This window comes from Mauremys mutica, chromosome 4 (genome assembly GCF_020497125.1).
Source record: "Mauremys mutica isolate MM-2020 ecotype Southern chromosome 4, ASM2049712v1, whole genome shotgun sequence".
Classification (NCBI taxonomy): domain Eukaryota; kingdom Metazoa; phylum Chordata; order Testudines; family Geoemydidae; genus Mauremys; species Mauremys mutica.
The window spans coordinates 95,888,467-95,906,975 of NC_059075.1; the positions used below are offsets into that span (position 1 = coordinate 95,888,467).

Genomic DNA, 18,509 nt, shown 5'->3' on the forward strand with positions numbered 1-18,509 from the left:
GGCTCCTTAGGCTTAGTAAAGCGAGGATTAGCAGGAGAATCAGAGGAAGAGAGCAAGGCTGGTTTATCTACTAGCTCCTTGTATAACATTTTGAGTGAAAACAAAACATAAGAGTGGAAAATCTTAGGAAAAGGTAAATAGAACAAGATATTTCGAGACAGACAGAAAAAGAAAGAAAAACTGCTTAAAGGGATCTCTAAAAGGGCTTTATCCAGATGTTCCACACAGCCCTTTTGGAGTCAAACCAAATTAATGGCCTGCTCTCCCATTACAACTATACTTGGAAGTGTGCGTGTGGAATACTAAATATTTTAAACAGACTATAGTTAACTTTAAACATGAGCAGTCCTGCTGAAGCCACTCGTGATCAACTGCAAAACATGCACAGTATATTCTGTTCATTTAATGACAATGCATGCATCAAAAGATTAGACGCATTGTCTTGTATTTTCTACATTTTCTTTCCTAGACAAGAATTACAATGAAAAGAAGATATTCCACTGGATCCTTTTGTCTTGAAAGTGACTCTATATCCTTTACTAACATCCACAAAACAAGAAAACTGAAGAGCTTTTACAAAACCTTAGTCAGCAGACCTATGACAACTTATTGTTACAAAGCTCCACTATAAAGCCATAGCTTCAGAGACAAGTTTGCAGTACGTTTCAAACCAACACAATTACACTATGTATTACTATGCAATGGGCACCTACATAGTCACCAATTAGTTTCTCCCTAAATGCAATGAAAAGGATATTTTCTATACAAATTTTAGACAAATTCTTTAAAAAAGCTTCTTCAAACTCACTACAGATGCAATTTTTATCTGAGAACTACTGTTTTGTTCATGAGGAGAGATTACTTGAATTTCAAAGGTGAATTTTACATTCGTCACTCACCTGTCTCCGGAGAGATGTGTTTGTGGCATTTTCTTCAAACTTTGCCAACAGCTGCGTTGCCATTGACTTTACTTTATTTTGATTCATTCCTTCTCTGTCGCCCTGATCTTTACCAGAATTCGTACCCCGACTAGAAAAACGTGAAGCCTGTAAAAAAAAACCAAACAGAGAATTTTTCTTCAAGTATGAAATTGAGACTTACAGTGATATTACACCAGACACTCTCAGCCTGAGAAGAATGATGTCATTTTGTGACACATCTGCTTATTTCAAAAAGTAACTCACTTTTACAGGACAGTAAAAAAAAAAAAAATCACTTATATAAACCAATAGATTACTCTCTTGGGTGACCCATCCCTCCAGTGAGAGAAAGAGGACAGGATTTACAGAGACTGAACTGACACTGCTGAACATAGAGCAAGAAGCCATAAAAAACAAAATCAGGAAGGGAATGGGACTCTTGCCGGAAGGAAATGCTGTTAGGAAGTAAGTTAAATAACTGAGCTGTGACAAGAAAAGCAACTATACACACCTACCCCGAGATAACGTGACCCGATCTAACAAAAATTTGGATATAACATGGTAAAGTACCGCAGTGGGGCGGGGCTGTGCACTCCAGCAGATCAAAGTAAGTTTGATATAACATGGTTTCACCTATAATGCGATAAGATTTTTTGGCTCCCGAGAACAGCATTTCATCAGGGTAGAGGTGTATATGTATTTCCTAAACCAGAACAGGAATTTAAAAAATGAAGATCTCTCACTTTTCCTTTATAAATAACCTGAAAAAAAATAATTTAGCTTCACTACTGTGTAGAAGATAAATTAAAGACTGCAAACTCCTTGGGACGTGGGGGGGAGGGGAAAGGAGGTATGTCTTAATCAGCACAGAACACAAAAGTTCAGATTTGGGGCCTCTGTTAAATCTGCTTCCTGCTACTTCATTAACTCTCTTCATGTGGAAGATGTGGTTAACATAGCAACAAGAATTAACACCCACCTCTTCAAAGCCACCAAGGCCCTTTCGACGCCTTTTGTTCATATCATTTTCTTCTCTCCTTTCAACCTGCAACAATAAAGCCAAACAAGTTATGTTGAGCACAACTATATTTACACAGAATTTATTAATCAGTATGTTAAAAATATTAAACTTAGCAAACAGGGAAGTGGGGCCATGGGGTAGTTTGCAGAGTGGGACTGGGCTCAGGAGTTTCAGGACTTTTGGGTACTTATCCCACCTCTATCACTGATTACAGCCCTGATTCAGCAAAGGACTTAAGCACATGCCTAACTAAGCACACAAATAGTCTCATTAACTTTAGTGGGAATACTGACATGCTTAAAGCTAGGTATGTGCATAAGTACCCTGCTGAACTGAGACTTATTACTGAACTTCAATGGGACTAATGGATATGATTGAATTCTTGGTCTCAGTTTCCCTTGTACGAAATCTCAAAGGAGTGCTTCAGGGATTAATGATTTAGGGGACAATCTTTAAAGGTATTTAGTGCTCATAAAGCACTTCAACATTCTTGGATGAAAGGTATTAAATACAAATTATATTATAATTAAACTGTAATGGATTTCAGGTAAAGTTAAAAAAATATACACAGGCACATCTCCCTCCCCTCCCACCTCTCACCACGCACCCCATCAGGTAGATTCTCAAGCACAAACATAGCTTTCCTCCCCTTCAGAAAAACTGTCTGCTTTATTCACAATTCTATCAAACTGATTATGGTCTTGATTCAGTAAGGTATTTAAGCACATGTATAACTTTAAGCATGTGAGAAGCAATTGATTTCAACTGGGCTACTCTCACGCTTAAAGTTATGCATGCGTTTAAGAAATTTACTGAATCAGAGCCTATTTGAATAGACAGACAAGTGATATTACCCTGTCAAATGACTTAGTGATTTAAAATTTACATCGGCTCTCAGTAAAATTCAGTCCTGGAACTCTGGTTCAACGTCCATAAACAGGTAAATTGTAGGAAAAAGTAATTATAACATGGACAATCTTTCTGCCTGGTAAACATGTCAGCCTATGTTGTTTCTGTATAATAGTCAATAAAAACCACAGTTCAGTCATTTGTATTTGTATGAGCGGCAACTGAGCAACCTTCCATGACAGTAATAAAAAGAAGGGGCAGGGGGAGGGAAACGGGACGACAAAAACAATGAATACAAACGTCTTTTTAATATTTTCCACAGCTTATAATAAATCATTCTAGAGTGAATTGAAGTTATCTCAACCTTAACTTCTGGGCAAATACCAAAAGAAATAGATGATGATATTTTGAATACTGTGCCTTTCAAGCATTGGCTCTCAGTAATCTAGTTTCCCGTCCTACGTAAGCATCAGTCTGCCCAGCAAGACTGAACAGTGCAATAGCACAATGTGTTCTGCAGAATAGTTTGTACATAAAAGTGGAGACCACACAAGAGAATGAAGGGCACAATATCACATTAACTTTCAAAATTTTATACAATGAACTGTGATTAAATTTTTTAAAGACCTAGACTACTAAGCAATTAATTGCACAGTGACTCCACGCCTGCAGACTGTGCTCATTATCATATAAAAGTAAACATCTACAACTCATTCTATAGTCTGGAGAAGTGCAGGAAACCTCAGTTCCTCTGGAGCACTGCAGACACTTTAATAGGAAAATGAAAAACATTATCTAGCCCAGTACATATTGGCAAACAAACTGCAGCCACATTACCCTCAGCCTGCAATTTCCTAATCTCTCACACACTAGGCAGGGTTAGAGGTCTCCCATCCAACTAATGACCAGCTCTAAGGAAAAGCCAGACAGTGCAGGAAGCAGTGCTGGCAATTCAGTTGGTGGCAGTCTCCCCTTGTGGTCAGTGCTGAATCAAACCCACATAACATTGTAAGGGCATACCATTGTGTTGGAAGTGCCACCTCTCCAACAAGACAACACTAAGCACCTGACTATTTGTACTTGTTAATAGGTCCTATATCAATTTTTAAGTCTGTTTTCCTGCAAAGCTAAGGTTAAGTTCTGCCTTGCTACATTTCCACCGCCTCTTCAGATAGCTATAGTTTGGGTAACTTCCTGCCCCAAACTGAGGGTGTGCCCACGCAGCAGCTGGGAGGTGTCATTCCCAGCTCTGGTAGATGAAAACATGCTAGCTCTGCTGGAGCTAGTATGCTAAAATTAGCGGTGTAGCTACAGCTACTCTGGTACATACTCAGGTGGCTAGCCCAAGATGCCGCTTGTGCCACCATGTCAACAATGCTATTTTTTAGGTGCTATTGAGGACAGCTAACACATGTAGGTCTACCCCAGCTGGGATTCACCTTCCAGCTGCTGTGAAAATGCACACTACAAGGTAACACTTTTGAAACACAGAAGCTACACATCACAGAGGAAGCTGTGAAGGTCTGTGGCACTTCCTGCAAAAGAAGTGACCTTGACATTCTTGCTCCCTGAGCCATTTCTAGATGGACAACATTGCACACACACTATATTGGATCTGGGGTTGGAGATGAAAGGCGTCTGAAGGGAAAGCATTATTTCTTCTTTCCATGGAGCATTGTGATGGTGGTGCCAACAGGAGGCCACAAAGCAAATTCCCTCTCATCGTTTATCTCATCTGTAAACTTTTTTGAGGAAGGGAAGCAGTTATTGTTTTATCAAATGCTGTGTACATATGCAACTGTACTCCAAGATTTAATGTAAAGAACTCCCAAAAGCTGTTGCTCTCACTGGACAATGCAAAGTGCTGAACTATTGTATTAATTCCTACTTCTGCTGCTCGCAGAGGTCAAGAAGTACCAGTATCTCTTTTGTCTACCAGTTAATGAGAGAGGACTAAACACCTTAGTAGTGGGGAAAGATTTCCACTACTGAAAGTCTGTTTACTTTTGTAAGTAACTAAGGAAAAAACAACATGGCAATAAGAAGAGCTCCTCTCCAAAGGAAATCATCTGTTTTAATAGAGCACAATGTTTATTTTGCCTATTGGCTTGTCTCTAGTTTGGCTGGTTGGTAAGTGTGTCACTCTGGTTTTGTTTGTGGGTGTTTGATGGGTAAAAGTTGTTACCTAATAAGGATATATGAGATAACTAGTGAGTGGCTGACTGGTCACATGCTTTAAAAATGTGTTTATGGAATTAGCAACATGTAAGACTCAAGGAAACCTAGGAAATATCTGTAGGCTCTGAAGCACTTTCTGGGTTAAGAAAATCTTGTTTAGGTAGCTGGTTTACACCAGAATTGAAAAGACAAGGTGGAAGCAGATTTATAGCCAATAAGGAAAACTATGAACATTATATTTTAATATATACATACATATACACATACACACACACAGGCAGTCCTGTTAAGATCTTTGGACTAGGAATGAAGGAGTGGGAGAGCTGCCTTCTGTTAATTTTGCAAGTTAACATGTGAGGCAATGAAAAACTAAAAGTAAAAAAATCTGAAGTGCTTGTACTGGCAGATATTTTTTCTTTTACTATGCAACAGACTAAAGTTACAACAGAGCAGCAAGTTAGGTCTGTTACAAACATGGCTTCTTTGCAACAGCTGGAATTATTGAAAAAAATAAGGTTACAGAACGGTGCAGGAAACACAACCTCACACGAGTTTGCATTAGATTGTATTTTCAGGAAACAACCATGGAGGTTAACGAACTATGCTGTTATCACAGCTTTACAGAGCAGCAGCCACGTTCTGGTGTGGGTTGGCTAGCACTTCATAGCAATTAGATCTGAACAATCACAGAGGGACATTGTCTTTCACCCCCAATCCCACTCTCATCTTCCCTTTTTAAAAGGGAGCCTGCACAGTCTGGCTCAAAGTCAACAAACAGCCTCTCCAAGTTCCTGTCAATTTAGAGATAGGATTGCATTTGGGGTGGGGAGAAGGGTAAATACATAGGACAGCAAAGTTATTTAACAGGAAAATATGTAACTGAATGTATCTCCAAAGTCATTGTCTTGGAAAAGCTTCTATTTATTTAAGGAAAAATAAAAACACTCTCACCAGCCCCAATCCTGCATCAGGCTCTGCTAGCCCAGATCCCTGTGCCCTGCACAGTTTCACTGACTTCAACAGGCACAGGGTGCTTTATGAAGCACAGGGAATTGCGTACTTACTAGCAATTCTCCATTACTCAGCAGCACTTATGATAAAGTAGGAGAGAGAAAAAATAAGGGGACATGTGAATGGATTATTGCCTAGGGGCCAGATCCTCCAAACACTTACAACAGTAGATGTTACTCTTGGTAGTGAACTTTCCCATTGATTTCAAGGTCGTAGGCATTATACTTCTGTAAGTTTGGAGGATTGGCCCCTAAAATGTTTTGGAGAATGGAACCTGAAAATGTGGTATCAGTAGTATTAACCTCAACTATGGCTTTTTTCCAGGTCATTAATTTCATTGCTATAAATAAAAGATATTTAATAATTGAAAAATTCTCCCAGAATCACAACTATTATTTGAGTGTACATGTGGTATGGTCATATAAAAGAGTGAAATCTATATTAAGTACTGCAAGACTACAGTACAACTTTGATAAAGGCATGGTTAACTGATGCAGGGAAAAATTCAAGATTTTCTCCAGTCTTTTCGCAAGTCTATAAAACTTTATAGACTATTTTTCATTATATGTTAACTGTGGAAAAACTGGCCAGAAATATCAAAAAGTTTTTTAAATGATTTGCAAAAACAGGCCATCTTTTTATGTTGCTCACAAATGAACAATCCGGAATTGAACAAAGCCAAAATAGAAAATGTTTTAAGAAAGGACACTGGCAAGTTGAAAAATCTTATATCTTTTTAAAAAAAGATATTTATTTACCTATGTCAAATAATACCACAGTAGACTGGACAGTTAAAGTAAACTAGTTAGATAAGTTTTTGCTTTCTACTTTTTCATTGTTCGCACACTCAAAATTCCCGTTGAACATTAACAGGAATTTAGGATTTGCAAGGATTGCATTATAAGAACTAGTTGGTTTCTAGATAATTTCATTGATGACTAACATAATGTTGCAATGCTTAGAGTCACAAACATCATAACGAATATTTTTTTTAATAAGACAACACATCCTTGTCTGCATTGGAATTATTTTCATATAACCATGAATATATTCTACTGGTTTACATTATGTAGAAGTATGATAGTATATCATTAACCTACTAATATGAGGTAAAGTAGTAGAGGGCAAAGAACCTTACTTTTGGTACTCGCTTCCTTGGTAACGTTAAATTGATGTAGTTATTAAATATGAAGTTTGATGATTTTGCTGAGCAAAGGTCATTATTTTCTCCATTTTGCTTATCCACAGCATCTGTTAAAATGAAGATATTGCACTCTTAAGATATTGTATTCACATAAGAGTCACTTTTCAAAGCATTGTCTCTGTAGAAACAATATTTTTGCAGTCTACTAGTAGTAGCATTTATACATGAGTGTGTTGGAGCCCATTCTCCCCGCAGAACGAATGAATGAATAAATAAAATCTACATATGTTTTTTAAAAATTGGAAGAGAATCCCATATGAATAAATATGGAGAGAACAACATCCTTAGCAAGTTACTATAATGTTTGACAGTATTATCTTAATGATAGTGGCAGTTACTCAGTGCTCTCCTGCTTTCCGAGACCATTTAGGAATTGAAAGCCTTGATCCAAATCAAATATTTTTTCCCTTTCCGTTTTAAGCATGAGATAACTACTACAGACAGCAAAAGGCGTCAAACATTCCAGAGTGGTTATACTGTAGCTGTGAGAAACGGACTTTGGCCCAACATCGGGGTAATTAGGCATCTTAGGTGAAATGATCATTCCAATTTCTGTAAAAATGAAGAACAATGGTTTGCTTACCAACTGCTCTCAGAGGGGTTCCTCTAAATAGCTCATAGAATTTTGAGAGGTACATGACCATGCTAAGTTTATCAGGCTCTCCAGCAGACGCCATCTCTTTCCCAGTGGTTACTGGAGGAATTCCAAACTCTCGTTCAGCAATGTCAAACACCAGCTGGTTGTTTTCAACAACATTTTCTTCATTCAAAGAGTCAAAGTCACTGAGGAATAAAGCATTAATATCGGGTGGGTTTGGGGGAGAGCTGCCTTCTGTCATTTTCACAAAAACAATAAAAGCACTCATTTGCCTCATTTGGGAATGTCATGACTGAAGTCACGATTCAAGACTGCCTGCACGTTTCACAGGGTTGCATTTGTGAACTGTATCCAAATTTACAGACAAGGCATACGACCCAAAGCACTTCCCTACAATGTTTGATGTTCACTTTTCAAATTAAATTTCAAAAACGTCACTGAACCTAATTTTTCAAAACTAGTTGTAGAGAAAGAATTTCCTGATCTACCATGTGAAAAATGTAACCATACCACAAACAGTACAAACAATCCTTCCCTTCCAGAATATAGCTGCACTGCTACATGTTCCAACCGCTGCAAGTGATGCACTTTGCCTTTAAACACTGGAATAATCCCAATTCATTTAGAATGAAAAGTAATCCAATTCATGACCACATAGATTGGTGAATTGTGAGCTCAGACTAGCACCACATTCTCTTATAAAAAAGTCTCTCTCTCTCACACACACACACACCCCACACACACAAATTGTTGTCCTTGCGATAAATTTATCACATGACTGTCCAATTTATCACACACTTTTGACCGCACTACCTGCCCCCAATCCATTTTCTCTGGGACTCAATAAAATTACAATTCCAAGTAGTTTCAAGCAGACATTTTTTTAAAAAAATAAAGCTGCTAGCAAAGATGTTTCCTCCACCTCATGCCAAACATGAAATTCTACGCCCCAAAAGAGTGATCTCTTCCTGATGCCCAAGATGGCTGAAATTCAGTCATGGGCCAGTAGCTGCTTTTATGAATCCAAAAGCATCAATTCTAAAATCTGATGGTAGAAGTCTGTACAGCGCTCTGGATCTCATTACTGGGTTTAGTGCTTCATATTGATGCCCTCCGGCCAATGAGATTAGCCAGTATTTGGGGCCTTGCCAGGTTGTTTCCTTTAGGAGGAGAAATTGATGCTGGAGTCGGATATTTCTTAGGTGGAATCCTCTTTAGTTACAAAGAAAGCATGCAAAGTCCTGTTTCCCTAAACACAGTAGAAACAAAACAGCAGGGAATTTTCTTGCTCAGGAATCTGAATTTCCCTGTCCAGCAAGTACTGTGCCCAAAAGAAGGTCTCCGTGCTCCTTCTCACTCTACATTCATGACAGATTCTCTTGCTTTCTGTCTCTCTCATGCTTAAGGCTACAATTATGTCATGGAGTTCACGGAATCCTTGATTTCAGAGACTTCTGTGACATTTTCTGCTTCAGCCCCAGTGCAGTTCTTAGCTGCTGCTGGTGGCAGGACCCCTCACAGCTCCCAGCCGCCGCAGGCACCCCCCCCTGCAGCTCCCAGCCAGTGAGGAGGGACCCCACAGCTGCCCATTTTGTCAGGGATATTTTTAGTAAAAGTCAGGGACAGGTCATGGGTTTCTGTGAATTTTTGGTTATTGCCTATGACTTGTCCATGACTTACTAAAAATATCCACGACAAAAATCTCAGGCTTACTCATGCCCACACAGCTTGTCAACCCGTCCCTTGGTCGTTGTGTTTTCAGTCAGTCCCAGTCCCAGGGAAACCCCTCTTATTCTCCTGAGTTACGCCTTGCCATGTGGCCCACCTTGCATGGTGGCTTCTACGGTTTCCAGTTTCACAAGGCAAAAGGGGCCCAACTGCACCTCCTATTTAGCTGAATAATTAGCATTTAGCAAGCCCATCAGCTTTAACCATGTCGAAAACCACTAACATTTCCATTTATACTAGCTCTTATTTTGGTGCATGTGCCATTTTTTTCCCATTCTGGAGTTTCCAGTTAGGTCTTCTTTTCAAATTTCTGCCACAGTGTCATTGTGGATTTAAAAGTCTGTGTGCATTGGGTAGCCCAGCATGCCTGTGTGCACTTTCCAGTGCCAGAGAGGATACAGGAGTCATTCCTACCACAGATTTCAACAGAGATGACCATTAAAAGACTGATTACAGCTTCTCTGGATGTAGGAAGATCACAGGTCTCAATAAGTAGCTGGGACAGAGGACACACACTAAGGGTATGTCTACACTGCAACTAGACACCCGTGGCTGGCCCATGCCAGCTGACTCAGGCTTGCAGGACTCAGGCTAAGGGGCTGTATAATTGCAGTGGAGACTTTCAAGTTTGGGTTGCAGCCTGAGCTCTGGGACCTTGCCACCTTGCAGAGTCCTGGAGCCTGGAAGTTTATGCTGCAATTGAACACCCCTATAGCCTGAGCCCCGCAAACCCAAGTCAGCTGGTACGGGCTGGCCGCTGGTGTCTAGGTGCATTGTAGACATACCCTAAAAGTTTCTGTGTAATTAGTTAGGTCCAGTGGGATATGGTGTGGTTAAGGGATCCCAGAATTAAGACCGAAGAAGGGGGTTAGGGCAGATGAGAGAGTTAATTTGACAGGACTACCTCGGGCATCTGTTACTCGATTTTTGGTGTTCATAATGCAGCTAATATGAAAGGGTGTCGGATTGCTCTGGACAGAGCACATACAGAAACAGTCTAAAGCTGCAAAATTCCCCTGAACTTGCCTCTCTTTTCCAAGAATGTGCTTCGAGGAACACATGGACATAAACCCTCACATTAAAAAAAAAAATAGGCATGTGATTTCCACTAAAGTCAACAAGGATCATACAGCTAAAAGCCACGCAGCTCTTTGAAAATGTATACCGTCAGTTTTAAATGCTGGGCCAAGGACATCTGGGAAAAAACCTAACTCAGCAATGGCATGCACCCGGTTGCAAAAACAAATGTTAAAAGGGGACTCTAAACCACCAGCATTGTTTTGGTTGGCATTACACTAGTCTACACTTTTATAAACTACTTAGAGTATCCTACAATTAGCAAACTCTACCCACATAACTTACATGAGGTCAGGTCTGAAGCGGTGCATAATTGCACACAGCGCAAGGCCACTCCTCCAAGAAGTAGTGAGATCAGTGACATTAACGTTCCTGTAGCCTTCTGTCTGTTTCTGACACCAGGTTAAAAGCTTATTAGGTCGAATATCGGATTCTGCAGGTGTAATATAGGGAGAACATTTCAGTCACTTGCATGCTCTGAACATGAAATGTAAAAGAATCATACCAGGCAGAAAATTTCACATACCATGCCTTGAGACATTCACTGATCTTCTAATAGAGCTGATCCTTTCAAGAGGGCATTGTTGTAGCTCATTTGTAACATACAAATGTCTAACCTAAAGCAAAAACAATTTGAACATGAGTATATGAACCACTGCAAGTGATTTTAATATAATATTTTCTTTTCATGTGAACTTTATCGGATAACTTGACCTCATCCAGAGAATCTCATGAAAGTTTTATTTATGCAGCATTTCAACTGCAACCATATGACTCTTGGGACAAAATTGAATTGTGATCTTGTAAAGTGAGCCTTTAAAGAACTGACCTGATGAGGTCGAACACAGCTGGAGTTCAAGTTGGGATAGCGTGTTCCTGGGTCAATGGTATACTGGTCAAAGTTCTTGTTGATATTTTCGGGTGTAGTCTGGGGCAATAGTCGATAAATGCTCTCTCTGACAGACAATAATAAAGAAGTGTCAGTTGAAGACCGAGTGCAACCATTTTTTTCCTACATTGCTTTTGTAATTACCTTCACCTTTATTTAGAATCTGTCAATGATTAGCACCCTGCACTAAACCTGCATCTGCACCAACTGCCAATACTGTCTCAGCATGAGACATTTTCCATCCCAAACCAGAGACAGACACTTACGTGATGCCTGTATCTTCCTGAGGCAGGAAGAGAGCAAGAAAAAGTAAGATTACGTCATGCAAAGACATCTGGTTTTGCTTTAATCTCCACCCAAGGGGTAATGTCTCCTTTTACCACAAAACAGCAATGTATCCAGTCATTCTGCAATTCACCCAACCACTAGGCCCTTCCTTTGTTACTCCATTCAATTTTCCATTTGGGATTGCGCTGTGTTTCTGAGTCATCCACAAACATATGCTCTCTCATTCCTCACACAGCACTACACTTATAGTCCTGATCCCATAATTACCACAAACAATACTGCTCCCAAACAGCTACCATACATCAGTTTCTAAAACATCCTGACTAGCTGTAACAGTATCAAATCTTTGCCACTGGAACCACTAAACAAGGTCAGCAAATTCAGGCCATCGCCATTCAAAAAAAATTTTTGTTGGTGCCTTTAATAACAGTTTTTAGGAGAGTGAATAATAGATTATAGAAAAGAACTTGTGATTAAAAGCTATGCAGATTCTTACTTGCTGCACATTTAACAGAGTCCATAAAAGTCACATCACGGTCCCAGCATGAACTAAAAGGCTCAGCTAAAAAATGGAGGAGCCAATTCTGAAGACTACTGCTGCTAAGACATTGTTTGTGTGTTCTTTGACTAAAAGCAGATTATTTCACAAAAGTGCTTGGGGACCAGAAGATCTGCAGGGCTGGTCATTTGATACTAAGCCTTACATCTCTTCCTCAAAGTTTCAATCTGGTTCAGGTCAATAGTCACTTAGGCCCTAACCCTTCAGATTACTCCATATCAGTGGACCTTTGCACCAGCAGAGTGTAACTTGCAGGACCAGGCCTAGAAGTGTCTGCCATCTGAAAACTGTTCAGTAGCCTAAATGAATTGACTGCCACCGCAGGCAAGCAGAATACTTCTGTTACTTGCGCTGCTCCTTGAACATCTTCTACCATCACCGTATTCCCTTAAAATTTGCTTAAACGGTAGGGGAAGAAGAAAGGGAGTGTTTACCGTTCAGCAAGGATCTCTAGTGGGGGCTTTCCTTGATCCCAGCTCTTCACCATCCATGCTGTATCAAAAGCAGCTAGGAAGCCTCTTGCACAGCCGGTACCCATCGGCCAGAAGGGCTGTAAAGAGTATTTACAGTTTAGCCATATTTATCCCTCATCTTTCTTAAAAAGAGACTTATCACCAAAGCAGTTGCCAGATGGGCTTGCAGACTAGGTTTTCACACATTCCGAGATGGTAGGCCAGAGAAAGTTCTAGTATACAGTATTGTCAGCTCTCACAATATTTGGTGTTTTTTCTCAAAGCCTCAGCTCCTGGAGTCATGAGAATCTCAGCTTTCATTTTTTATTTGTATATTCATTGTCCAAAGAAAATTTCCAGCACTTATGCAGAGAACAGCTGGAAAATGTGAACCCTAAAACATTCAAAAACCAAAAGGGAAGCAGAAAGATCGAACATTCCTTAATATTTAAAACACCTCCTGATTTTTAAGCCAATCTCACAATGTTTTGGGGAATCTGACAGATGATTTCTGAACATCGGGGGTTGGCAATACGGAGTACACTGCTTGTTGACTCTAACTACACTTCTAGCATCAAAAGTACAAAGCAGGACAGTCTGACTAACTGGGATTGCAATCCAGGGAACTATGCCATTTACACCAACCGAGGACTTGGCTCCCTGTTTTCAGCTGTGAAACACAACTTGTGTCATATACACAAGTGGAATCCGCATCAGAGATCATTAGCCAGGCATTAGTTACTGACAAGTTATAGTATGAAAGTGAGAGAAAATTTCAGTGTAAAGAGAAAAGCACCAACATTTCACAACATTTATTGTAAGTAAGACAAAAGTATAGAGGGTCCACTGACATTCTGAGGCCATCCCTAATGGCAATGCAAGTGTATATGTCAGCCAAGTAATCAACACATACTCCATTTCGTACGAGACATGCTGAAGAAAGCCCATAAGGCCACAATACTCTGACACAGACATTTACAAGCATGAATAATAATGAGTAACTTAAACATTTACACACACAAGCAATTCCTTTGAAGATTTCCCTGGAATTACTCATGTAGGTAAACTTACACATATGAGCAAGTGTCTGCAGTATTGGGCCCACAGTACAGCTGACATGACCAACAATGAGTCACTCCCCCTCCAACTTTAGAGTTAAAAAAAAAATTGTCTGTCAAAATGTTGTACCTAATCACACTGTAGTTTAAAGTGGCACCTAAAGGTTATTATAATTAAAGAAGTCAGCATGTAACAAAATATTTCTCTGAATTTTTTGTTTCTTTATACTTTAGGCATTTGCCAGTGTTTTATGTAGAAGCAGCCTCACTGTTTCCCCCTTATTTCCTGTTTCTCCTTAAAGAATCTTATAGGAATGGAAGAAAAAAAATTAAATCTGGCCATTCTATTTAATGGTATTCTATGAGAAATTGCAGCTTTTAAAAGATAAGTCATTTCAAAAGTTCAAAACTTTTCAGTGCCCCTTGAAACAAATAGAAATTATAAACAAGCTTAATAACTAAGTAAAAATGCTGTCTGTTACTAGATATTATTAAGTATGTGGCCAGCTCAGCTGGTTTCTGAATCATCTTAATTTTATTCTTTTCGGGAAAGATTTATGATTACGATGTCAAAATAAGCAATCTGAATGCATTTACTAAAGTACCTGAAACTGGGGTTTAACAAAACCAAACCAAACTCCTCTTCCAGTATAAAAACATATTTTTACTTTAAGGAATTCAAAATGCTTTTTGTTGTTACTGCTAGGTATACCTCAAGTAAACTATCTCCAACAAGGGCAACTAAGAGCTGATGTCTGTGCCTTTCTCTTACTAGCGCAGCATTTTCAGAGGCATACATGGAAGTAAAATCAAACATAGCCACGTCTGGCTGCCCATAGTGATTAATCGCAAAATCCAAGGAAGGCAGCTGGTAATTGGTTGCAAAGTCTGCAGCTTCCCTTGAATAAGACAGCAGATTGTCCTGGTTTACGTTTTCCCCACAGAGAAGCATCTCGGTATCAATATAGTCCTGAAGAGACAAAAACACCGGCAATATGAGAGATTTTAAAATATTCTGATGCAGGGACAGAAAACAGAATAGCACATAGCGGATGGCAACATCACATCTTAGTGGCAAAGTACTGAGAGAAATTTGGCTGCTACTTAAATATTTAGAAAGCTTGTTAATATATAAACACATTGCTTAATATTTTAAACTATATACTAAACCCAATCCAGAAACAACTCCTCTCTATGAAGCAAGCCGAATAAGCATTACTACTTACAATGGAAGATGGTGCTTTCCTCACCCTCCTCCCCATAGCTACATGTTATTTTGGTAAATTTACTACCCTCCTATTGAGAAGGTATCACCACCACTGGTTATCAGTATGCAATGCATTCCGTCTTTCGTGTCCCATCACTATTGAGAATATTGCACTTTAGGACTTGCGAGTCACCGTACTGAGTGACGAGTAATCTGGCATATATGACCAGATATCGATGAGCCTATGGCTTAGAACTGTATATACATGGACACTGTGTAAGACATAACAGACAAATCTACAAATTGGGCAAGGAAAGAATTTGAGGAAAACTGCTCAACTTCACAGAGACTCCTTTATGGGTCATGCTGCTTGCCAACTTAATCATGGATGAGACCCCTGACCTGGCACATTCTAGATGGATGGTGCTGCAGAACTGATATTAGCCCAGTTATCTTTAGACAGGTTGTGTTTAGCACGAGACACAAATGGATCGAAGAAATGGTGTGGATGTGCCAATTGCCTGTGACCTTGGTTAAGTGGCTCCAGCTCCACAACAGGATTTGTTTGAACATGTACATATTGTGAGAGAGTCCTGGGAATAGGATTAAGATGAGAAAAGCAATGGTGACTGCTGTGCAAATGCCCTCACAACAGCTGCATGCAGTGTTGCCCCTATAAGAGGATCCCTCTGCAATTGATGGCAGAGAGGGAGGAAGGGGAAAGTTTACCTGGCTGGAGCAGTTTGAACAGGAAGTGGCTGGATCAGGTGGGGAGGAGGGGGGTATTGCCCTTCCAGGTGACCAGAGAAGGTGATGTTCCAGAGAAACCCGCTTCATCTGGACATATTTTATTGGGTGCCCAACTTCAGGGAGAATGGGGTACACACATCCGAATGGGGAAGAAACAGTCTTTCCCTAATGTTAGATAAAAATATCAGCAAATATCTGGGAACCCAGCTAGGGTAGCAGTATGGCAGCCAAGGTAGTGTCTCTTTGTGGCAGATGTCCAGTGCAGATACTCAGTATGGAAAGGATACAGTTATTGGATAAAATGGATTGGAAGGGGATTTCGAGGAAAGCAGCACTTAAGAAAGCTAAGTGGAGGGTTCAGGGCTTGTAGTGTCTGGCTCTTCCTTTTCAGGCCCCTTAATTCTTATATGAGGGAAGGGAGGCAAGGTCCCAGCAATGCGCTGGCTTGGACCAGGTTGGGAAGGGGGAGGACTGACAGTACCTCTCCCAAAGAGGTAAAATTTAATTATATCCTGCACTGCACAAATTTATTGCCAGGTACTCCCAGATATTTTAAGTGAATCAAGTTGTAGCCTGCTCAAACCACATCCATTGCCTCCTGTTTTAATTCCTGCATGGCCAGACAATGGGACAGTGCTTTTAGAATAGAATTCCTTTGACGATATTGTGCTAGTTTTGTGACAATATGAAAGGAACAGAAATTTGTATGGCTCTGTTGACAAGAATTTGGTTTTGCTTGTTGTACATCTAACACCTCCCACAAAATTTAAAAAACAAAAAACCTAAAACATTTGAAACCCGGGACAATTTCTGGCATTATTTCCAATGGGGAACAATCTACTTGTCAGTCTCTAAAATGATACTAAATGTTCTTGTTGGGGAGATCAGGTTTTATTGTTGAAGTCTGATCCTGTCTATAAGGGACAGAAAAAAGATTAGCTCAAGATTGGGCGATGCAGCTTCTGTCACTTGGTTGCAGTACAGTTGCTGGAAAGGCACAGTCACAGCACATGGCACATGATCCAATTAGCCATTCCAGTATCTCAGCTTTGCCCACCTGGGTAGGGAAAGGGGTTTGGCTAGATTGCCCTGTTGTCCTCTGGGCAGTCCATGGAAGGCATTTAAACAAAAACTAACCAGCCCAACCCTGAAGTCAGGCTGCACAAAAAATTGCTTTTAGTTCAAAAGTGGTCATGGCAAAGCATTGCAAAGTTAGATTTGTCCTGGTGACTAAGATGGACTCTTCAGACAAAATGAAAGACAGGAAAGAGGAGTCTTAGATTCACATCGCAGGAGTCATCTGGGTCACAGTCCTGGAGACCGTGATGTCATTTTGTTCCATCGACTGGTCCGTTCTGAACATCTTTCAGGATTGGGAGGGATGGGGTGGCCCACTGGTGTGACGGTAAGTCCCAGAGTCCCAGCCTGTGGCAAGTCATGAAGGGGAGGCTGCTCAAAGTGGGAGTGTGGTGACAATGGTGAGAATACTCCAATCTCCCTGCCTCGCTGAACTCTCTTCTACACTCTAAGCTGAAAATAATTACCAAGGACTGATCAGAGAGGCAGTTTCGAAAAAGGGTGGCAACTGTCTCATCAATAGTACCAACAAGCCAAAGAAGATTCTGATAGCCCACATAAAGGTACTTCCTTTCCTCCCAGGAAGATTCTCATCTGTTATGACTATTCCAGCAAGGTTACAAAATGACAAGTGATTTTTGGATGCCTAACAGGAAACATCCTGAAGGGGCCTGATTTTCCAAAAGCTCAGTTTCTGAAAATTAAGGCCTTTTAAACCATTTCAGTTTGGACACCCAAGAATTACTAGATACTTTGAAACTTGTTTATAAAACCAATTTGTTTAGAAGCGACCTTCCTGTTGCCTTTCATCCATTTTGGACAATTTAATATTTCAGTGTTGGACTCTATCCTAGGCTCTCTCAGTTTGCTGACTGAGCATACACAGTTTTCCCTAATTGGATTTTTGAGTCACTGAGGTTTATTGTCTTCAGTGATATCAATGCCTGCGTAGCCAATGACTCTTCCAGGGTGACTCAAGATCATATTACAACCAGTTTCTGAACTGACACATTTAAGCAGTACCATTTTCAGTTCTCTCTGAGTTTTGTGTTCTCACTGTAAAAATCAACCAAACACGGGTAAACCACCATCTAAGTGATTCATATTCTAATCATAAAATGATTAAATGAGTCAATTAAAACCTTCTGTTCAGCTGCTCTCATGTAGTCTCAACCAACTAAATAAAGGAACAAATAAAATAGAGAGCTTTGCCCTGCAGCTATACATACATTGATAATCACTCCTTTGTCCAGAAGACTCTGCTTTTTTGCTGTCATTACAAAATAGTGAGTGCTATCTTTGTAGTAAACAATATTCTCCAGGTCAATTCCTGAAAAGACAACAAGACATTTGTGAAGAAAACCTAACTTAAAGGAATGTTTTCATTAGTTTAGCCATTTACCATCAATAATGGATATAGTCCCCACAAATATCTTTCATTTAAGTTTAGTTCAGGCACCTCCCAAATATAAATACTTGGAGTCCCCAACTGAGATTGCAGAGTGCATAGAACAAAGGGGTCCCAAAACACAGAATACAAGAAAGTCCTTGACCAGCTGTAAAATATTTGTAGCTATTATTAGCACTCTAAATAATCTTCTAAGAAAGGGAAAATGTGATCCATATTTGACACAAAATGTGTA

General features: G+C 39.9%; 1 protein-coding gene across 1 annotated transcript in view; it reads right to left on the bottom strand.

Moving 5' to 3' along the window:
- The window catches only part of MICAL2 (microtubule associated monooxygenase, calponin and LIM domain containing 2), a 189,375-nt gene that overhangs the window by 98,864 nt on the left and 72,002 nt on the right, over positions 1 to 18,509 (bottom strand). The window contains exons 7-16 of the mRNA XM_045014371.1: positions 18,096 to 18,196; positions 14,545 to 14,802; positions 12,757 to 12,872; positions 11,416 to 11,542; positions 11,113 to 11,203; positions 10,872 to 11,019; positions 7,767 to 7,966; positions 7,118 to 7,230; positions 1,900 to 1,965; positions 900 to 1,046 (exon numbers count right to left, since the gene is read on the bottom strand). Of these exons, the coding sequence (XP_044870306.1) occupies positions 900 to 1,046; positions 1,900 to 1,965; positions 7,118 to 7,230; positions 7,767 to 7,966; positions 10,872 to 11,019; positions 11,113 to 11,203; positions 11,416 to 11,542; positions 12,757 to 12,872; positions 14,545 to 14,802; positions 18,096 to 18,196 (1,367 nt within the window). The remainder of the gene's footprint in view (positions 1 to 899; positions 1,047 to 1,899; positions 1,966 to 7,117; positions 7,231 to 7,766; positions 7,967 to 10,871; positions 11,020 to 11,112; positions 11,204 to 11,415; positions 11,543 to 12,756; positions 12,873 to 14,544; positions 14,803 to 18,095; positions 18,197 to 18,509) is intronic.